The sequence below is a fragment of the Callorhinus ursinus genome, unplaced genomic scaffold, assembly GCF_003265705.2.
Source record: "Callorhinus ursinus isolate GAN/ISIS: 27379988/994484 unplaced genomic scaffold, GSC_fseal_2.0 scaffold19, whole genome shotgun sequence".
NCBI classification, from domain to species: Eukaryota; Metazoa; Chordata; class Mammalia; order Carnivora; family Otariidae; genus Callorhinus; species Callorhinus ursinus.
This window is the reverse complement of record NW_027397081.1, coordinates 29732057-29754816: the sequence shown is the minus strand read 5'-3', so window position 1 is coordinate 29754816 and position 22760 is coordinate 29732057. Positions and strand designations below refer to the sequence as shown.

General features: G+C 47.3%; 1 protein-coding gene across 2 annotated transcripts; it reads right to left on the bottom strand.

Moving 5' to 3' along the window:
- Nucleotides 1-1309: 1309 nt before the first annotated feature.
- Nucleotides 1310-22569, bottom strand: VPS26B (VPS26 retromer complex component B). Of its 2 annotated transcripts, none has more exons than XM_025893343.2 (7): nucleotides 21939-22569; nucleotides 12673-12829; nucleotides 7761-7925; nucleotides 4866-5041; nucleotides 3096-3238; nucleotides 2593-2694; nucleotides 1310-1543 (listed from the first exon to the last, which is right to left on the bottom strand). In XM_025893343.2, exons 1-7 carry the CDS (start codon nucleotides 22159-22161, stop codon nucleotides 1493-1495), a joined length of 1017 nt encoding a protein of 338 aa, XP_025749128.1. In that variant the 5' UTR covers nucleotides 22162-22569; the 3' UTR covers nucleotides 1310-1492. The 2 variants fall into 2 exon arrangements, with proteins under 2 accessions (XP_025749128.1, XP_073760106.1); XM_073904005.1 differs by having other exon boundaries at nucleotides 2598-2694; nucleotides 21939-22568.
- Nucleotides 22570-22760: the final 191 nt, after the last annotated feature.

Here is a 22760-nt window from a genome sequence, read left to right as displayed (position 1 = left end):
CTGGAGATCTTCTGCCACTCGGTAAGATGCAAGCTTACCTCTACCATCTTCTTTACTGTAGCAAATACCAGGGTGCAGGGTTCAGTCTGTTACCACCTACTGAAACGAACTTTTGTCTTTCCACACCGGCCATCCACACCTGCTCCTGAAGTCGTCTGGGCCCCATAGGGGTGTAAACCATCAGCAGTTTCTGCACAGGTTGCCAGATGAGGGTACAACTGGAATTCCTTTCTCAGCATGTGCTTGTATAAAACGGGTGTTAATAAAACATCACTGTTCACCAGGGACCACAGCCATGGTGAAGGCAGGTGTTGTGCTGGATCAGGGTGGGAGTCTATCGCCCCTTGGGTGTGAGTGGGACAGTGTAAGACAAACCACAGACCCTGGTGGACCATGGACACAATGCCTCCAAGCCACAGGGGCTTCCTTTAATCAGAGACAACTGAAACAAGTGTTTTTGTTTTCTTTTTTTTTTTAAAATACAGCCATTGAAAAGACGACACATTAAGAAACATGTAAACGCTGCAGCTGCTTAATTACAAGTTGCACTGCTTGGTTTAGTACCTATGCACTCCCAGGTATGGGGACCTGTAAAGGTGGGGGCGAGGCCTCCCCTCACCACAGTTGCACAGACAAGGAGTGAATGGGGGCAGAGTGAGGGAAAACAGAAGACCTGGCTTATGCACAGCTCCTGAGAGAATAAAATCAAATTCTACCTTCTAGTTCTCCCAGAGGAAAGGTTTAAGATGTTAGGAAAGTTGGAAAATGAATTTGGGTTGTCAGTTGGGAGGCAGAGGAATTAACAGGTCCTTTCTAGTTAGAATACCAGCTATTCTGGGAGGCCCCCCAGAGCTTAATCTCCTGTGGAAAAGGCAAGGAACACAGAACCTGCCTCCCCCATACACTTATGGCCCAACCTTGATTAAGTAATCCAGGGGCAGCTGGATGGGTAATCCTGATCCCATGGGATTGTCCGTCGCACCTGTACTCGGGGTCCAGCATGGGGGGGAACCACCTTACTTTCCTTGGTCCTGCTGTCCCCAGTCAACCTCAAGTGTCATCCCAGTATCTTTTCCACCAGTCTCAGTCCTGACCCAGGAGCCCTGCCCAGTCAGAGGCCCATGACTGCACTGATTGCTGAGGAAAAGAGGAGCGCGAATTTTCCACACTAAAGGATGACAACAGGAACCAACCCCTCTGCTTTCCCAACTACGGACAACTCGGACCACCGAATATTGTACTCATTGGCCAGTGGGGTCTGACTGAAGGGAAGGGAGGCCCGCAGGTCATTTCCAGATGAGGCAGAAAAGGATGTCAACACCTTTACTCCAATAGGCCCACACACAGTGCAACAGAGGGATGTCCCCTTCTCCTTTAGCATAACAAGAATACCCACAAGAGTTTTTATATACGTTTTTAAACAAAAACATCAATGGTCCTAAACTCTGGTCAGTCAACTGGTGAGGATGAAGACATAATTTGGCAAGCAGAATTATTCTGAAGTTGTGTAGCAGAGTCTTCTGCTGAGGCTCTCATCTCCCTCCTGAAACTCAGAGAGGAGAGGACATGGGCAACAGTAAGAAATTTCCAAGCCCCAACTCCCAGAAACTAAATGGAAGGAGAACAAGGAGTGATGAGGATTTATTCTTAGGGAAGCAAAGAGATCAAGGCCCCTTCCCAGGATCTCTTAAGGGAAACAGATGCCCTTGTTTAGGCTTGCTGTACCACACAGCAATACCCTAGAACCATCCAGCCCCAGGGGCTGGGGAGCAGTCACCATACTGCTTCCTCAGTGCGCTCGGCCCAGCCTCCTGTGTTCGACACTGCTGCCATTCACGCATGACACTGACCCCAGGCTGTCTCTGTGCCCAGAATTTCTCACAGGTGAGGGGACCAGAGCCAAAGGCCCTTCCACAGGCTTCTGTTCCAGGACGTTACTGGTTAAGAGTCTGTAGAAGACGGAGAAGGGAGGTGCCTGGGTCCCAGCAGTGAGAGGCCAGAAAGGAGGTGGCTTGTGGAAACTTCAAAGCACCACATCCAAGACTCCCAAAGAGGTAGCTTCCTGATCTTGAGTCTCCCCCCGCCCCTGCCATTTAGGGTAGGGTAGGGACAGTGGAGGAGAGAATAAGATGTGACTACCCCGGGCCCTGCTGGCAGCTCAGAATCCCAGGGACATGCTCAGATCCTGTATCAGGAAGCTCAGAGACCCAGGAGCCACGGATGCCCGCTCTCTGCTCTCCTGTAAAATGCAAGGCAGCCGCACACGGAAGGCCTCAACAGAAGGCTCTTTTCCCCAGAGAGACCAGCTACCGGGATGCTACCTCTCCCTATTCCCACATCAGCCGCAGAATCTCAAGGAGACTGCCTCCCAACCCAAGCCCCTTAGGTTCTTCAGAAAAAAGAATTTAAGTCAAAACACGATTTGTTTTCAGGTTGCAAGTTACGGGTCAGTTGAGCATCACACTGTCCTCCCCCTCCCCCAGCCGCTGGTGTTTGGTAGACGGGGGTGCTGGGGTGGAAGCCCAGCAGCTTCTTGGCTCTGGGGGCCTACTGCCTGCTGTTGTTGTCAGACAGCTGGCTGGGGGTCCGCACCTCACCCAGGGAGGCTGTACCCTCGAAGCGTTGTGAGGCGATGGCTGCCTGGTGGGACATGCTCTTCCGTACGATGTCACCTTTCCGCCACAACACCACTTCCTGCAGAACGGGGGGGGGGGGCAACATGCTACCTTGAGAGGGAGGCATGGGGGTGGGGGTTCCCAGAGGCTCCCAACTTCCTCCTCTGCTTCTCTCTCCCTGATGACAGCAGTTGTCCATCCCACCCCAGGGCTCCATCTGATGGTGTGGGCAGGGAGGGGAGAGTGGTCGCAGGGCCTGGGCCTGAGGAAGCAGACTCAATGTGTCAAGTGGGAACCCCCATTCTTGCTGTGGGACTCCCTCTCGGTGAACCAACAAGTGGCATAGAGACTAGTAAACTCTCTCCCCTGTACCGTTCTGCTGAATCTGTCTGAAATGGAACCTGATCTTCGCAGGAATGAAGCCCTTCCTGTTCTGGCTCTAGAGCCACCAGGGGTCTTGGGGAGGTGCCCGGGACTCACCTGCTGTTTGAAGTAGCGCCGTTCCTCTTCGTCTATCAGCACCAGATTGAGGTAATAGCGCACGGAGAACTTCTTGTTGATGTCCCTCATGGTGGGGGTGAGCTCGTAGCCCGCCAGGAAGAGCCGGATCGGAATGGACTCTCCTGTAAGGGCCAGGCAGGTATCAGAGCGAAGGGGAAAGTGGCCCACCCAACCTGACACCAAGTCACTCTCTGCCCACAGCAGGGGAGAGGCCACCTGAGCGTGTCATGGCACACTCAAGGGAATGCTTCTGCCTGGTGGGAATATTGCATTCTGCGGCTCAGTGATCTGCTGAAGCAAAACGTGACTCTGCAGTGCCACTTCAGGTCCCATTGTGTCTTCTCTCACCGCCCCGATGCAGAAACCCGTGAGTATGAACAGCACAGGATACTACTACTAAGCATCTTTTGATGATATGTAATGTGTCTAGTCGTTGGGTTTTCACAAGCCAACTGTCAAACCCCAGCTAACTCATCATGTCACCCAGCAATTTCGATGCCACCTGCCTCCATCCTAAATAGTGTATGCCCCCCAAAATACATCTCCACTCTGAGATGGATTGGCACGGTGGTATAGTGGTCTGGAAAAGAGAAAATCCTCAATATGGCCTTAGTTCTCCATTAACCAGTTGTATGACTTCTGAGTTAGTCTATTGCTTTCTCTGGACCTTAATTTTCTCTTGTGGAAAACTGTGGGATCAGACTACATGGTATTTTTGATCTCTTTCAGCTCTAACACCCTGCCTTTCCTAATTTAAGTGAAATGAAATTAGGGCAGTAATTCTACTGAGAAAGGCCAAACCTATAATGTAGTCTAAAGCTAAATATAAAATGTGCCATTAATTATCTGCTGTTTTGTCTTATTTCTCAGAGAAAATGACAAGTGGCTCTACTTGCACAACTGGTGAAAAAATGGCACATACAGAGAGTCAGGAGAGCTCAGTCCTGTCTCCAAGGACCTGCATGGTGACACTCAATCTGCTGTCATTGTCCCCTCCTTCCACATGGAACACACACGTGGGGATAAGCTGAATAAAACCTTGGCGTAACCAAGCACTTCTAAATGAAAAAATACATTCTTCATGATCAGTGGCTGCAGAGCCAAAAGAACATAAAAGACTGCTACTCCCAAATAATCAGATTCCCCAAATAACAAAGCTTTCCACTCCATTCATTTCAGATGTAATGTCAGCTCTGGGGGTGGACAGGGTGGTGCTGTCTTCTGTCCCATTCCCAGTGCTGTCTGTGGCACCTAGAAGTGCTGCCCAGAGTATCTACACTTGGTGAATGAATTCAGAGAATGAATCATTTTGCCAGAGCTAGAACTGAGGAACACAAATGATTATTCTGCATTCACCTCTTGCTCCCTAGCAGCAGAGAATGCCAATAGGAAAAAGTAGTAAAATGTTCAAACTGTATCTGCTAAGCCAGTACTCTTCAAGCTTTTGTTGTTGTTGTTATTTAAGAGGCCTAACTCTTGAGGTGAAATCTCCAATACAAGCTCAGTATGTAGGTGAGGCCGAAGTGAAGCTTTTCTGGGTGAAGATGGGGAAGGAACTTGGAGTTCCACATACCCAGCCTTCCTTTTCCTGTTTATTGGGGTCCCCAGTGAACAATTTTGGATGAGAAAGTGAGAAGGTGAATAGGAAGTCTTACTTTAGCAGTATAGCCCCTCGAGCCCCTCCGAAACTCTGCGCGGGGCCTTGGGGGATGGGGGAGGCAGCCGCGGGCTGCGTGCTAGCATGCCCACCTCTCACGGGTGCCCCGTCCATGATCTCGTACTTGGCTATCGTGTCGTTCTCATGGTACACATTGGGGCCTGTGCCCGTCGTTTCCCGCTTGATGATATCTATCTCCATGTGCTTGATTTTGATTCTCACCAAGAGGAAGTAGATCTTTCCTACAATGACATCTTTCAAGTGGTATCTGGGGAAGAGAAAATAAGATGTGAATACGGCAGCCAAACTTTGCACATTTCCAGGTCTCCTGGGTTTTGGGGGAGGGAACACCACCAAGCAGGTTGGCTGCAGACGGAGTCACAGTGCACACTCACCCATGTTTTTACCACAACTGCCCTTGTAGAATGATTTCCCAATATGTTCTCTATCGGAATCATAGTAACTTCTGTCCCGTTTTTCCATATGCAACTCACAGGATGTTACATCACCCGTTCCATCATAGCTTGCCCATGTGATCTATCTCTTCAGCACGTTTATTTCTTTTATACCTTTTGTGTTTATATTGCTTTAGATGTCCTGATGTATGGGAGGCCAGCCCCACAAATGCAGGAACCAGGTCTTGCTCTTTCTCTCTGAGCTCACAAAATGTCTTTTGGGAACTGGGCCTCAGCTGCCTGCAGCAACCAGTTTTGTCTGCTGGATGTGACAGCCCAGGCAGGAGCGGCTGAGCAAGATGCATGCATTATGCTCCATCAGCACCTTCTCCCCGGGCCCTGCTCACACGGTTTGTGCTCTGTGAGCTGTTATGAATTTGGCCATGCTGCATAACACTTTCTGACTTTTCCAGCATTTCTCTTTGAGTTAGTCTGGAGTACCAGTGGTCTGCATGTGCACAGCCCTGTATCAGGCATATAGGAAGAGAGAAAAATCTTCAAACCTGAAGCTCAAAATCATGGGACAGGAGTGTTGGCAGGGACTTTAGAATTTAACCTCCTTATATTACAGGTGAAGAAAAGGAAGTTCAAAGAAGATAGACACTTGAACAGGATTTGAGTAGGGGACAGACACAGGATATGAACCCAGGTGCCTAATTCCTAGGCTTGTGTTCTCCCCACTATTTCATGCTGCCTTTCTGCTCACAGTCTGACTGGGAAGACTGCAGACACTCTCAGTAGATAATCTAAGAACACTTACAAAATCAAAATGGAGGCTGCTTGCAGCATTTTAGAAGGAATGCTAAGAGATAATAGATTCTAGGGATTTTCAAACTTTGATAAATGGAACATTCCTTTATTCTAAATGAAATCCTACGCGGAAGCATTAATACATGAGAAACTCCTGTGGAGGGCCTAGAACCCTGGGCCCCGCTCTTCTTTCACTTCATCCTTTCTGTACGTGTTTGAAACCCACTAGCCTGTCTCCACAAACATGATAGTACCTGCTAATCTTACCCCTAGGGCAATCCCCAATGGCAGAATGGGACTGTATGATATAGACAGTGTGCTCTTACACGGCAGCGTGCTCTGAGAAGGCAGGACAGGTCTGAACATCCAGTTCCTGCGGTCAGGGGATGGACTCTCCAGAGCGCCCTTCACATACCACACGTGGTCTTGAACATCGTGCTGACAGCTACTTTGTGCTCCTCCTACAAGGTGGCGCCGCCTGCCAGCCACCCCTTTTACTAGGTAGCTGGAGCGGGGGTGGGCACACACTTTTGGTGGCTCCTTTCCAGAAGGCCCACAGAACCCTGAGGCTGTGAGGAGAAAGGGGCAGAGGGCTGCTTCCTTACGTGTCCCTGCCTGGCCCAGATTAACCTCCCTTCCAGCTCACCCTACCCCATTCCATAGGTGGGGCCTCACCAAGCAGGGCCCATTCTGGGTCACGAGTGGTTCCAGGCCAGGAGCAGGGGAAAAAACAGGCCTTTCCCCTCACCCCTGTTCTAGGAAACATGTATATTGCTAGTTTTTAAAAAAGCCCTGTTCCTAACCCCCACTATCTGACCTCCTGGATAATAGTGGGTCTGATATGAGCGTCTCCCTGATAAGAACCCTAGAGACTCTAATTTCTTTTTTTTAGCTCTCTGTGAATAGAATACACTTTTACTTTTGCATATCTGATTTTCAAACATTTTTAGGAATGTATTATATACTGAAAAGAAAGATGCTTGTGGTACATTTTTGAAGTGTCAGTAAGTTTCGTGATTTGTAAGCACTTAAATATTTTCTTTTTTTTAAGATTTTTAAAATTCATTTATTTGAGAGAGGGAGCGAGCGAGCACAAGCAGGGGGAGCGGCAGAGAGAGAGGGACAAGCAGACTCCCTCCAGAGCAAGAAGCCCGACACGGGGCTCGACCCCAGGATCATGACCTGAGCTGAAGGCAGATGCTTAACCAACTGAGCCACCCAGGCGCCCCGCACTTAAATATGTTCCTGTTCAGACAACAGACAGTTTAAAAAGTACATGGCTTCCCAACTTGCCAGTTAGAATAATTTAAAGACCTTTACAAAAAGGCATCAGATGTTCTTTGCTATAATTCATTTAAGTTCAGGAGGAAGCAGCAAACTATGGCCGTTGCATGGTTTCTTCATGTTCATTTCTAAGAGACATACTGTATATAGGATACAAATGCTAACAGGAATGGTATTCTGAGATTATTCTCACCAGCAGAAGGAAAGAGCTGTATCTACAACCAAAACAAATAACCTCAGTTTGGCTTGACCTTGAAAGACAATGCAGGATATTTAACTTAAATGTAGTACCTTCTTAATTTCAGTTTAGTTTAAGTAAAATGAAGTTTAATTTCCTGGTCTACCTTTCAGCAGATATATTCACAGTACCAGGTCAGTGGCCTCCCCTATAGCCTGGCACGATGAGCCAGCCAAGGCTCCACCCGCTTGTATTCTCATCAGGTCCTATCTTAACCTCCCTCAATAGTTCTCCATGACCGTGGGGCCCCAGATACTTACTTGGACTTATTATACTCAAACTCAATGTGCAGGCAGTCCTCGATCCCAACCTCCATCTTGATGGAGGAGTTCAACTCTGGGTACGTGCTGAGTGTGTGGACTACAATGTCCATCTCTTTGACGACATCATTGAGGCGGCGGCTGATGGTGGCTCGAAGGAAATACCTGTAGGAGATGGATGTGTCGTGAAGGAACACTCCCAGTCTCCACATGCTGCCTCAATCCATGCACCAAATAGACCCAGTGGAGAGAAGCCCTTATGGTGGTTAACCTTTGGGGCTTTGTATTCCTTTGAAAATTTACTCCTGTGGACCCTCCTCCCAGAAAAAAATGAACATATGCACTACGCATAAAATTTCGCAACTACAGTTCCAGGAAGTTCAAAGACCTTCCCCCCAAATACCTTTTCGAGTCCATCCTCTCGGCTCAGAGCACTGCCCCAAATAAAAGTGATTTCTCTGCTCTATACTCCCACAGCAATTTATCCTAATGCCTTTCATGCCCCTCACCACTGCCTACCATGTATTTTTGTACGGGTTTTTCTTCAACTAACTCCTGGGTCTTCAGGCACAGGGATCTGTCTTACATTCTTATATTTGCATGCCTGTTTATTTAACAATATTCAATCCATTACACATTTTCCAAGTCCCTCAAATTAAACGGGAGGGATAGGGAATGGAGAAAGTAAGTCAGCTCTTCATTCAGCAAATGTTTATTGCTAGGCATAGGATGAATAAGATATAGTCTTATGGGAAGCTCACAGTCCGCTGGGGAAGGTGGGCCAAGAAACAGAAATAATTGAACACAGAGCAAGTGCTAATTTAGGTAGAGCAATCAAGTGCTATGGGGAGAGAAAAAAGGACACTCAGGCAGAGCAGACCTTATAAGTAAAGCAGCAGAGGTGGGAGAGGTCCTGGTTTGAACAAAGAAAGTCTCTGGCTGAACCCTGGATCCCTGGGGAGGTGTTGCTGTGGTAGAGGACAAGTGGGGAAGAAGACAGAGACACAGCCCCTGAAGGGCTTAGCGTGCCAAGCCCGACCCTCCGGTCAGCTGCTCAAGCACGGCCAAATCCCAGCATCCTTGTCCCCTTGACTTACTCTATGCTAATACCCAGTGACTGGAGGAACACCCTCTTAATGATATTTTCTTCTAAACAAAACGTAGATAATCTGCACTGTTCCCGGAGAAAGCTGCCAACCAGATCAATGATACATTTCGGCTCCTCTCCTCTGTGTGGTCCTGACCGATGCTCAGCAATCCTTTTATTCATCTCAGTAACTTCTGCCACATTCTCCAAGACACTAATTTGTTCCTAACCCTTTTCTAATTGCTCAGGCTCTCAAGCCTCCTCTCTCCCCTCTCTGTAGAAAACATAGCTTTTACTCTACTGAGAAGAGGAAGGCCTTCCAAGTCAAGATTTTTAATTCTCTCTCTTCTCTGCTTGGTGCTGTTTCTTACTTTGGCCCTAAATGTGCGTCTGTATCTTTGCCCAACCTTTCCTCTTTCCAACAGCACCTCCGTCTCTCAAGACCCTTCTCCTCCTCCATCTGGCAGAATGACTTTCAATCTGGGTGCATATTACGACCACCCTGGGGCGAGGTGCTTCCAAAATCCAGATGCCCAAGCAGAGTGGACATTTAACCGCTCTGCAGAGGTACGCAGGCATCAGCATCGTCCGAAGCCTCCCAAGTGATTCTAGCACAGGAGCTTTGGCAGAGAACTACTGCCTGGCATCTCGATCCTTCAAGTTTTCCAACTTCCTTAACATATAGAATCTCTCTCCAGTAAAGGCTTCCTCCTTTGAGTTTATACCAAGGCCCAAACTCCTCAATCCCCAAAACACTCTCCAGGCCTTGCATCCCTGACTGTTCGTGAGGGACAGTGGTCGCTGAGGTCCTGTCCTAACCACTACAGCTTCTTCCCTGCTGCCAAACCCAGTGGCCTTGCTTTTTCAGCTTCAGTTTTGACACTGGAGAGTAAAACATTTCCTCCTCCTTCTTGAAATGCTCTTCCCATGGTTCCACAGGAGGGCTTTACCTGCTTCACCCACCCCCCTTCCTATCCCTCTAATAGGTCCTGCCTGGGCTCTTCTCTCCCTCAGTTCTCCTCCTTGAAAAATGTACCAGTTTCTACCTGTGAGCAGAGGATTCCCCAACAGTGCATTTCTCTGTCCTGAGTGCCAGGCTTGCATTTCCAATTGTCTAGTGAACTTTTATACCTCTCTATTTTGCCAGTGCTTTAGACGTTAAATTGGATGAATCATCTTCACTACAAACCATCCCTTCTTCCTGACAGCTGTCTGTCTGCACCTACATTCACTGGTGAGTTCTGCTGCTGTCTGTTAAACTCTTCGTTTGCTCCCCACTCCTGCTGTGTCCACTACGTAAGTGTCCACTGAGGTAAGACGCTCAGGACCTCGACTAGTCTTCCAACAATTTTGTCTCTGCACTCTACCCATTCATCAAATAGGACATGTTGATTTTATATTAACCATCCAAAAGAACCACTCCCCCACCTAAAAACAAAGAAAGAGGAGTCTAGAGCGATCTTTTCATGTTTCCCCTCTGCCTAAGCAGTAAGATACAGGCCCTTCATCTGCAATTGACGTCTATAAGCTGCCCTTAACTAATTTTCCCTTCTTGATCTCCCTCACTTTCTCAACATGAATCCTAATGTCTTCATCTAATTGGACAGCAACACCTTTTTCTCTTTTATTCATTTATTTATTTTGTGGTAAAATATAGAAGTTCAGAGTATACTACCCCAAAATATGCCCCTCTGGCATAACGATTATATTGAGCTGAAAGCAACTGACAAGAAGCAGACACAAGAAAAATTCTCTGCCCTCCCCACCCTCTACCAGGAAGAGCAGGACATTCTTACTCGCCAGAGACAACTGCTACCAGCCCAGAGACTGCACTAGAGAAATCCACATAACAAATCTTGCTAAAAGGATTCTTACCTTCCATTTGTTTCTCTCATATATTTACCTTCCTACAACTTGTTGTCCCTAGAAGCTCAAAGTCCCTTTCCTTTGTCTTGTCACTTCTCTGTAAAATTACCATTCTTCTGTTAAGATGCTTACATAAGCTCCAAGTCCTAACCACCCCTTTGCGTTACCAATCCCTGAGTGCCATGTGTATGAACAACACACATGTGAGTCAACCGGTCTGCCTTTCTCTTGCTAGCCTGTCTTCTGTCAGTCTGATGTGCAGGGCCTAAGCCAACGAACCTAAGGTGGATAGAGGAAAAAGGGTTTTCTCCCACCTACAACATATATAACAAAACTTAACATTTTAGTTATTTTTAAGTATACACTTCAGTGGCATCAAGTACATTCACATTGTTGTGAAATCATACACGACTTTTTATGACTGGCTAATTTCACTTAGCATAACGCTTCCAGCATTCATCCATGTTGTGGCATATGACAGGATTTCCTTCCTTTTTTAAGGCTGAATAATAGCCCACTGTATGTATATACCACATTTTATTTACCCATTCATCTGCTAATGGAATTCAGGTTGGTCCACCTTTTAGCTGCTGTGAACAAGCAGCTATGAATGTGGGTATACATGTCTCTGTTTGAGTCCTTGCTTTCACTTCTCTCGGGTGTGTACCCAAAAGTGGAATTCCTGGATCATATGGTAATTCTATTTTTAATATTCTGAGGAATCACCACCTTTCTCTCTGACTTAAAAACATTTAAGAGTAATCCACTGTAAAAAATAAAATTAAATAGTAATAAATCCCACAGTCAAGTTTTGGTGACAACTAGATAATCCTCACAGTTGTGAAGTTTTTTCTGAGTGCAATTATGAAATGCTGTCTCTAGTTTGAGTAATGTCAGTGATTACATCTCTCTGCAAAGACTGAAAAAGAAGAGCCTACAATCACTCTTCTGATGGAAGAGGGGAGACCAGGGAGAGAAGAGAAGGGGAGGAAAGGTCTTGCTGCAGTCCGGACCACCAGGCCTGCAGGTGATGAAGATGAGCTGATCTTGTAAGATAGCATCAAGACCTAGAACCAGGTGACCAGGGTGACAGAGGAAGTCTGCTTTATCTCAGTGACATCACATAATCTCAGGTTATATCCAGGAGTCTAGAGCTTCTCTGGATCTTTTTTTTTTTTTTTTTACCCCAGAGGCCTTGGAATCAGTCTCCATCCTCAGAAACTGGAACACTAAAAACAGTCATATGTACTTAAACTGTGTTAATTTTTTAAAAACTCGTCATACTGTGTTATGTTTTACGCTCCCATCACCCCAAAAGAGGGAGGACCGATCTAGAACTAGAATCCAAATCTATTCTACTTTTCAAGCGAGAAAGCTCAGTGACAGAGCTCGGGATCACATCGCTGTTGTATAGCAGAGCTGGACTGAGGATCTGTACGTCCTGATGTGCAGCCCATGGTATGCTGGGGACAGCACATAGCAGTGTATAAAAGCTTACTGTTGAATCTTCAGGAATTTTAAAAAGCTGGTTGTTAAACATAGCAATTACTTTAAATTATAAAAACTTATAATTAAGGTTATATGAAAAACAAAGGTAATACATACTAAAAACTCATTGCTTCCTAATAATTTTGCTACATTTTACAATTCTCTCTGCTCTTGCGGGAATTTATATCTAGCTATGTCAAGGTGGCTACTGTACATCTCTCCCCAACTCTGTAATCAGGGACATTAGGTTGGGAGCTTGATATTGGCCGTGGTGGGAATATTTACACTACAGAAACGGACAGTTTTCAGAAACTGAAAAACCAGGGCTTTTCTTCCCAGAGAGCCCATTGTTAACCATTTACCAGCACACCACCGGCTCTCAAGCTCTCTTCCTTCTTGATACCCATGTAAAAAACCTCAGAAATGTGGACAGCTTCAGGGGAAGATGAGGAAACAGCAGGCACAACTTACCTTAGTTTCACATTCTGGCCTGTGTATGACTCATACGGCTTCTCCACGTGGGTGAATTCAAAGTCGAAGGCCTGTGATTGGCTAATTTCTCCGGGCCGGGCCAAATCCTTCACCAGGGACACAAACTCATGGTGGTTCCCGCGGTCATAGTAGAGCTCTGGAGAGAAAGCATCAGCCTCTACTACCAGACCCCAAGCTACATGGGGCTTAGCAAGGAGGCTCCAGGATGCAGGATCCCCTCTTCTGAGAGAACTCCCCCCAAAACAAACTTCCCCTAGCCCTTGTTTCCGACTCCCTCTCTTTTCCTAATCTCACTCCTTCACTGCATTCTCCATATACTGATCTCCTTCCTTCCCACACTTTCTACACATTTCAGTTTTATACAGAGGAATCCAGTGGCACAGTAAAAACCCAATATAACCGGCTCCAGCATATCAGGGCAGTACCTTAGTGAGAGATACATCAGGGGAACTGCTATCAAAAATACTACATTGCTTTAAAAACATTTCTAAAAATATTTCTAACTTTTGAAGGCATGTTCATAGTTCTTTAATCATATCCTAATAATAACCTTCTGAAGAAGCTAGGACAGGCCTTGTTACCCATTTAACAGAAAGAAACTGAGGCATGGCATGGTCAAATGATTGGCTTAGAGTCTCATTGCTGGCTGCAGAACTGAGATTAGAGCAGATTTCCTGCTAGAATGAATCTATTTCTATGACCTGGTATAATGGGAGTAAGAACATTATATTTTGTAAGGTTCTGCAAGAATTAGAGGGAGTAATGCAGGTAAAGGACTCAGAATAGTACCCAGTTGATAGCAAATATTCAAAACATATTAGCTGCTAGCTGTTATGATCCCTCAAAGAGGAATCCACATGGCCAATCTGACGCAGACGTTTTAGTGTTATTCCCTCCATCTAAATAAAGGGGGTTCCTCAACTTCGGTGAGCACCAAAATCAATTGGAGGGTTTGTTAAAACCAGATTGTTGAGTCCTGGCCCTAGTGTCTGGGCCCAAGAATCTGTATTTCTCATAAGCTCTCAGGGGATGCTGGTCCTGCTGGTCCAGTGACCACACTTTGAGAAGCATTGCTCTAAATTCATCCTCCTCTGGAAATAGTTCTGGCATTCAAAACTTAATTATGAGTTTATGCCATCAATTTATCCTCCATTATTTTATACCTATTTGTACTCTGCTATTTAAGCATTAACTTTTCTAGATGCATGGTCTTTAGAGCTAAGGCCTAGTTCCTGGCACCCCTTCAGTACCTGGCCGTGCAGAGGGAACACTTAATACTGACTGTGAGTCTACATGGCCACGTTATAGTCAAGGTACCACCCGTCGGGCATTTCTGGGCTCCAGTCCTGTGCAAGGCTACAACCTGAGACAAGGTAGATCAACAGAGGAAATAGATCTGGTAGAGTGCACTCAGTACTACTGCTGTTGGCTGCTTGGGGACAAAGAAACGGGCCCACAGAGAGGAGTGTCCAGGACAACAGCCTACTAGGCCAGTTCCCGTATCTCCAGAGCACAGCAGGCAAGCTCTCTCAAGGACAACCTGGGCTCAGGGCAATGGGGCAGAGCTGCATTTGGGTGGGTCCACCTCAGACAGCACAAGGTCTGAGCCCCAATTGGGACTACAGCTAAGTGCCCAAGAAATGCAGTGTCCAGCCCTGCCCCCAGGGAGAACCATGCCCAGAAAGAGAAAATGGTTTCAAGTAGTGCTTTCAGTCTGAGTACAAAATCAACCCCTTGCTGACCTAGGAGCTGGTCCTGACGAGCCTATTCCATAGGGAGCCTTTCCCCCCCCCCCCCCCCCCCCGGACAGGGAAGCATTCTAAAGCAGAGTGGGCTCTGTCCTAAGATTCATCCAACTCAGGAAGGTGGCATTAGTGTGGTTTAATCCCAAACTAGTGCTGCCACTTCTGTAAGAATTTACATTGTATTCTGTGATTACAGTTTGTTGCGGATTTCCTATACAGTTACACTTTAATCCACTTTATATTACAACCACCTTCTCTTCCAAATACTAAATGGAATCAGTAGCAGGCAGCATTCTGGGTAGTGAGTAATAATCCCAAAATTGCTAAATGGGAGACCACACTTACAACCTATAGGGGGAAAGGACAGGGAAAGGTGAGCAATTCATTGTTTCTATTTTAAAATCCAATAACTATGTCCCCCAATAACTGTAAGGAAGTGCAGTGATCAGGTAGGAACAGAACCACTGTAACAAGGGCTCCTTCACTTAACTCTCACTGGTCAATTGCTACATAAGTCCTTGTTGATGGTCCTGACACCTATGTGGCAAGTGACCTCTGAACTGGTGGACCTGGTGTCTTAGCTCCCAAGCACTGGATTCTGGCCATAGTTTCAGGTGACAGAAGAAAGCAGAGCATGGCCCGAATGTCCATGAACTTTAAATGAGAAATCCCAGAGTCAAGAAAAAGATGGAAAGAGAAAGATGGAAAAATACACAACTGTGATCACACATACCAAAGGCAACATGAGAAACAAAACAGAGGAGGACCCAAGAGCGCTCAGAGAGCACGCAGACGGCCAGCATCTGAGAATCCTAGCAAGGTTATGCCTGACCCAGCAGGGGCACCTGGCTGTGGCCACCTTTGGCACCTTTCCTGCATAGCATCACGTTCTCCCTAGTGCTTTTCCTCTGGGACACATGGCATTAAATGTCACAGAAGAGTGGCAGTGTGTAGCCTGAGTGGAGCTGGACTGGGCTTTTTAATTTATAATTTATATGCCATTTGCAATGCTCTTGCAAACACTGTGGTGCAAAGGGATAGAAATAGCAGCCATACTTTGCTATTTGCCAGAAAGTTTGGTTTTCTCTCACATAAATTAGAACAGAAACTACAAGGCTGTTTTAACAAGAGGTTGGGCCATCAAAAGGCTATAAACTGCCAATATTCTATCCCAAAGATGCAATGACAAGTCATCTGTGGTTCTCCCCAACCTCCAAAGCCCTCAGCAACCAAGCATCTCAAGCTAGAAGTAGGAACTGACCATGTTTTTTGTTAAGGTAACTTCCCCGTCTTGAGCCTCTTTCTTGATTCCAACGGGAGGAAGTGACTTTTGTAGTCAGGATGTTTTCATGATGAAACTTGCCACCAACGGCTGAGGAGTGAATTTGCCACTTTGGAAGGAAATTGAGCCAGCTTTGCCTCACAGGTTCATCATTAGAGACAGCCTGAGACCTGCTACTGGGCTGGGGCCACATTTGGTCCAAGCTTCATGCAGGTCTTAGAAGAAACATTAAGTCAGCAAGGGCAAAAAGACCTCCAAAGAGACCGTCCTGATTTTCCCAGCCACTATCTGCTGACTGGCAACCCCATCAAGATTCAAGCTGGCCACATCCACTCAGATCTCCTGGAACCTGGAACACTTGCTAGAGCAGTAACCCCTCTGGGCTGCCCATCCCCAGCAAGATGCAGCTCTGCTCGAGCCCTGCAACAACTCACTAATAGGCCACAATCAATGCATTTAATCTCAATGTGCTTTTTACTTAGATTTTTATGGGTTAATGAAATAAAATACAGAAAGCCTCTGGAGTTTTTAGAAGTACAGGCTTGGGGTGCCTAGGTGGCTCAGTTGGTTAAGCATCTGCCTTCAGAGCGCCTGGGTGGCTCAGATGGTTAAGCGTCTGCCTTCGGCTCAGGTCATGATCCCAGGGTCCTGGGATCGAGTCCCGCATCGGGCTCCCTGCTCCTTGGGAGCCTGCTTCTCCCTCTGCCTCTCTCTCTCTCTCTCTCTGTCTCTCATGAATAAATAAATAAAATCTTAAAAAAAAAAAAAAGCATCTGCCTTCAGCTCAAGTCATGACCCCAGGGTCCCGGGGTTGAGCCCCACTTCAGGCTCCCTGCTCAGTGGGGACTCTACTTCTCCCTCTCCCTCTCCCTCCAGCTTGTGCTCTCTCTCTCTCTCGCTCACTCTCTCTCAAATAAGTAAATAAAATCTTTAGAAGTACAGGCTTAGCTGGTACTGATGGGTTCAGATCCGTCCAGTGTCATTACTTTTTTTTTTTAAGATTTTATTTATTCATCTGAGATAGAGAGAGCAAGAGTGGGGCGGAGGTTGGGGGGAAAAGCAGAGGGAGAGGAAGCAGACTCCCAGCTGGGCAGGAAGCCCTGGAAGTGGGGCCGGATCCCAGGATACCAAGATCATGACCTGAGCAGAAGGCAAGAGGCTTACCTGACTGGGCCACCCAGGCGCCCCCAGTGGCGTTACTTTTAAAAACTTTTTTAAAAATCCAGATTATTATCTATTTGGTTTTGGAGGACAGGGGTATTCATATCCGCCCGTCTTTGTAAGTTTGATCTTCTAATTACCTTTGGTTTATTTAACCCCACTAGTCTCCAAGACGGCCCAGCTCTACCTTATATCTTGCATTACAGTTCCCCAAATGAATCCAGCTGAAAAATGGTCTCTCCTAACAATTAAAAAATTTCCCTCCATGCTTCTTATATACCACATTACATTTTTCTAAAATGTAGGCCATCCCATGCTAGAGTGACATGGGAGATGCCCTCCCCATACATTGTTGGCTTTATTACAATAGAACAAGCCATTGGAAAAACCAATCTAGGTGCTGCAGGAAGAAACCCAACGTGGCTCAAAAACTTACTGAGAGTAAGAGAAAACACAGACAACACAGGTGAATAAATAAGACCTTCTTATACTCTCAGGGGGCAACACTTAAACTGCAACATCCAAGTAGTTGGTGTAGAACTGAGTGAATCACAGGTCTGACAACTCTTATTTTCTTATATACAGGGAGAAATCATCCTCAACTTGGCATAAGAAAGTGTGATCAAAGAAATGTGCAACAGCAAGTGAACCGACATCAGCTTTAACGTTTCTGGGCCCTAGTTCCCTCAGGGAAGAGGCTGTGCTCTGGTGCCTGCTGGTTGGTGAGTCATCTTAGTTCTCAGTGGCATAGAGTAAGGGCCACACCTCGCTTACCAATGCCTCGGCCCCAAGTGCCAGCAGGAAGCCCTCCCTCTTCACAGTAAGCAGCAAAGCAAACCTGCACTCCCCCTTTCCTTCATTCAAGTAACTCTGGTTTATCTAGGAGGGGTTGAGAAAAAAATCCAGAGAACAGCTCCCGTAAATTCCTAGATCTGACCACATAACCAGTTAGCAAATATTTATTGAGCACCTACTTTGTGTTAGCCACTGAGACTAGAGATAAGCCACCACACTGATGATGGACTGAAGGCAGTCCCTGGTTTTCAGGGACTCAGGAAAGCAGACCAGAGGAAAAAAAAAAATCACAAGTTTGTCACATCCTGTTTGAAAAGAGGTACTAATGAGGCCTGTGGAAGAACAGTGGAGGAAGGGCTTGAGTCAGCCTGGGGAGCTTGGAGAAGGCTGTCAGGGATACCATGTCTGCTGGGCACTTTAAGAATGGGTAAGAGCTTGAGTGCAAGGTCATATCTTGCAGCAAGATGTTCCCATACAAAGGGAAGATACCAAGATTCTAGAAGGAATGTATTTTGAGGAAACTATAAGAGGTGAGGGTTAAGGGAAAGGGAGAGATGAGGCTCGGGAGAAAGGTAGGGCTACTCAGGAAGGAGCCGGGTATACTTTTGCCCTTTAACCAATAGGAAGTTGATGAGCAGAATTTTAAGGAGGGGACTGACAATGTCAGAACTGCCTTTTAGAAAGTTCACTCTTACAGAAGATGAACTGAAAGGCGAGGAAAGCAAAGGCAGGAAGACCAGTTAGGAGGTGGCCACAGAAAGAGATAATGAAGGCAGCAGTGTTGGCAAGAAGAGGAAGTGCAGACTGGGGACGTATTGGAGAGCTGTTGGAGAGCCGACTGGGCGTGCGGGAGGAAGACTTAGTCTCAGATGACTTCCAGATCTTGGAGGCTGAATGGATGCAGGTGACATAGGCCACAGTGGAGCAGACAGGACAGGAAGCAGGTCTGGGGCTGGAGCAGAGAAAGAACGAGGTTTCTGTTTTGGATGTGTTTCTGAGGGACCTGTGGGGTATCCACGTGGAGGTGCTTAGCAGGCAGTTGGAGACACAGGCATGGAACTCAGTAGAGAGTTCACGTCAGGACAAAGAAAGAGGTTGGTAGTCATCAGAATATAAAAAGACGCAGAAGTTATGGGTGCAGATGAGACTGCCAGAGCAAGTTATAGAGAAGGGACAGGAAACAAAAGTTACCCCTGTCCCTGCCTACCTCTAAAACCAAGACTGAAACAGGAGCTTTTCTGAGCAGGGGCTGGGCCACTATGAGGAATGGGGTCCAGAGAGGTCCAATGCAACAGAAAGCCAAACAGCTATCCCTGCAAGGACTCTGTGTAGAGACCCTTTCACAGGTTTCCACTTGGGCTAATATGCCGTTCGGGAGAAGACGATGGAAGGCAATGGGGGAAGCCAGACAAGTAGACCAAAGGGAAGCTTAACCTGGTCCAAACATTCCCCATGGACCATCTGCACAGGAATCGGGGTGACTGCAAGGTGACATGTTTTAAACATCTAGTGCCTGGAAACTTCTTGATGGGTCAAGCTTAACAGGGAAAGAGAAAACGACAATAATCATCTCAACTTCCTTTTACAGAGTACCTATTATGTGTGCCAAGACCTGCACATCACATATATTATCTCCAGTCCTCACAAGACTCTAGCAAAGACTGTGCTATTACAAACTGAGCCCTATCTAATTTAAGTCACCCTGTCTGCATGACCCTCAATCATGTACCAGGCTGTCCTTCTAATGAATACACAAGTGGGACAAATATACTTTCATCAGGAGGAAAAAGAAATCAATCATAAGGATAAGACGGTTAATTACATAAAGCACCTGATTTTCAAGCTGTGGAACTGTTCCCCAAAAGAAACGAAGGAAGGAGGGAAGGAAAAAAGAAAGAACCAAATCCAAGAGACTATGGTTTATAAGAACATTTTTGAGTTAAAATGGAATTCAATGAGGAAGGTGGACAAGGCACAATGATATCAACTTTCTTACTTCCATACAGCAAGACCTATACTGTACATCATTCATAGAGCCAGACCTAGGAGCCAGATCAAAGCTCCACCCACTTCATTCATAGTCAAAGACTGCAGTGAAGGAGAAAACCACACTACCACAACCTTGGCGAAGTTATTCACTATCCTCGCTCTGGTGCTCTCAGATCACTCGACTGTTGACACAGATAGACCATACTCTGCATGAAGCATTATCCCTTGACAGCTCAACATTATTCTCACAGGTGATTTTGTTATCTCTGCTGTATAGGTGAGAAAACTGAGGCCCAGAGAGGCATACAGCTTCCTCAAAGTCACAGGGTCAACAACAGTCCACAGTGCTCAGAGGCTCAGGAAGAGTTAGCAATGGAAGCTAAATGGTTGGGAGAAAACCCAGCAGGGATGATGATTCAAGGAGTTAGACAAGAAACCAGGAAGGACAGATAAACTAGTAGCTCCTTCAACTTCCCTTTCACTTAGACTAGAGGGAGGCTTTGACTCCATTCCTGAACAGCTTATTTCACACTGCTGGGGTGGGGGTCACTCTGGTTATCTTTCCCGTATTGATGAGGCATCACGACCACCTGGAGTGATGGTAAAGACACAGACTAAATGTGCCTGTTTATACTCTTGTATTACAGAGCCAAAGAAACCATCCAAAAACTTTAAAACTACTAAGGAGGCAAGTACTTCTCAACTATCTCGTACATTATGTTTAGCATAAAATGCTTTGGATTCATCCTATCGACCCAGTCGTCCTTCACTGGGGTGATTTTACCCTTCAGGGGACATAAGGCAATATCTCAAGACATCTCTGGGGGTGCTTTTTGGGGGTGCTTCTGGTATCTGGTGGGTCAAGGCCAGGTTAATATCCTGCTAAAAATCCTGAGACAACAAAGAATTATCTAAGGCCCAAAATGTAAACAGTGCTGCTGTTAAGAAACCCTATTCAAGCTAGAGGCGGGAGAGTAGAGGGTATGAAACTCACTCTTTAGCCCCTTTCCAGTACATAAAAGGCCACCCAAATTCTGGATTTAAAATAGCAAAAAGGTTTCCTCTATGATCAGCCAGTCTTCAACCTAATTTCATTTTCTCAAATACCAGAGGCAAACACTTCAGCCAGAGCACTGGCCACACAGACTCCTTTTTTCCAGGATTCCTCCTACCTGTGCCAATGTTTCCTGCCCCTGTAAAACAGGAGAACAGATTCTTTGCTGAACTCTCAGGATATGACAGAGAGTATTTAACGAGCTTTCCCAGGAAGTCTGTAAGAATAGGGTCATACACGCAGCCTTTGCTACAGGTATGAATCTTTTGCCAGTTTTTTTCAGCCCACATGAGTATTTACCGTGAATCTACTCCTGACCTAATGACAAAGATCATTTATTTCAGAAGTACCTGAGTTTCTAAAAACACAAGACTTCAAATAGTCTTAGAAATAGTGACAACCCCACTTTGGCAGCTCCCAAACCTTCTGTATTGTTACTGCCTTTTACTTAGTTTTAATTATTAATAATTATGTTTGAAGATTGTTGGAGCATTGAGAAACTTTGATCATTTAATTTTGGACTTAGAAGGACCATTTTTTTGTCTGTAAGGAGAAAATTAGTCAACTGAAACTAGCTAGCATTCTAATGAAGAAGTCTTAGAAACACAGGCTAAGTAGACAGAAGGAAGACTGCAGGGCTTCTTTCTCAAAACAGGTCCAAGGATAGATCAGAGCTAAGGTGAGACAGCAGGGTGGTGACCTCTCTCCCACATCACATGTAAAAGAAAAAGGGGGTGGATGGGAGTGAACTAAGTGAGGCACAGAGGACCAGCTTAACTTGGGTCTGACAGTTGTGGATGTCCAGACAATGGCAAAAGCAGTACTGGAGAAAGGTCTCCCCCTAACAAACCCACCTGCAGGCTATGGCAGAAGCATCTCGCTCGGAAATCCTGGAGGTAGGAAGCATAGCTGAGCGCACGCCGAAGGGACAACTAGGGTATCCCAGGGCAAGGTGCCCACAACAATGAGGCTTTCGGCAGGGATGCTCCCCGTGGCCCTCGGCCACCCCCACCGTCCTGGCGATGCGCTGTCACTTTTGGCAGGGAAGCCAGCAACGCAGGGGCAGTCGCCGGCCGGCTGGCCTCTGACTGCAGTGGACAAGGGGCTCCGAAAGGCCTCACCGGAGCTGGGCCCGGAACCACCCCGCTCCCCCACCCCCAAGTCGGCGCTCTGGCCCGGCGGAGGCGGCCGGGGAGGGAGGCCCGGGGTGCCCACTCACCGATCTGCCCGATGAACTCGATCTTGATGCCCTGGTGCTCCAGCCGCTTGTTGGGGTTCTTGAGTGCGAGGCTCACCTTCCCGGAGACCGTCTCTCCGTCGTAGAAGAGGAAATATTTCTCCTTCTTCCCGTCCTCCGTTTTGTGCTCGGCCCGCTTCCTACTCTCCGCATCGTTCAGCAAGATTTCCACCTCCACGCTCTGCCCAAAGCCGAAGAAGCTCATCTCACCGCCGGGCCGGACCGGGCCGGTTTCGGTAGGACCGCTCCTCTCTGCGGGGTGGGGGCCCTAAGCAAAGGCCGGAGGGCTGGACGCTGGACCCAGCTCTCTGCCAGACGGGGGGCGACGGCACGACTCCCGGCTCCACCGGGAGGGCGCAGGGCCGGCTGCAGCGCCCTGGGTACCAGTGCTCTGCTACTCGCCACTCCCGGGCGAGCCCGAGCCGCCGACGGCAGTGAGGGGCTAGGGCAGGCAATGCAATTGGAGGCGGGCAGTAAAAGGCCCGGGCGTGCGTCGCCGCTGCCGCCCACCGGGTGGGGTGCGGCGCTTGAGCAGCACGGCGAGCCAGCCCCGGCCTCTGGCAGTGCAACGCACGGAGGTGCTTCGGCGGCTCCGGGCGGGGGTGCGGAGGGGGCGGGGGGGGGGCAGTCTCCAGCCCGGACACGCCGGAGACGCCGCACGCATGCGTTCTCCTCTGCCGCTGTAGCTTTCGCCACCCTGCCGCCGGGAGGTGGGCTCATTGCGCATGTACAGTGGTAGACAGAGCGGCCTGTCTTTCCCTTAGTTGACATGGCAGTTACAGCCTTTTTCCAGGGTTCGGGGCC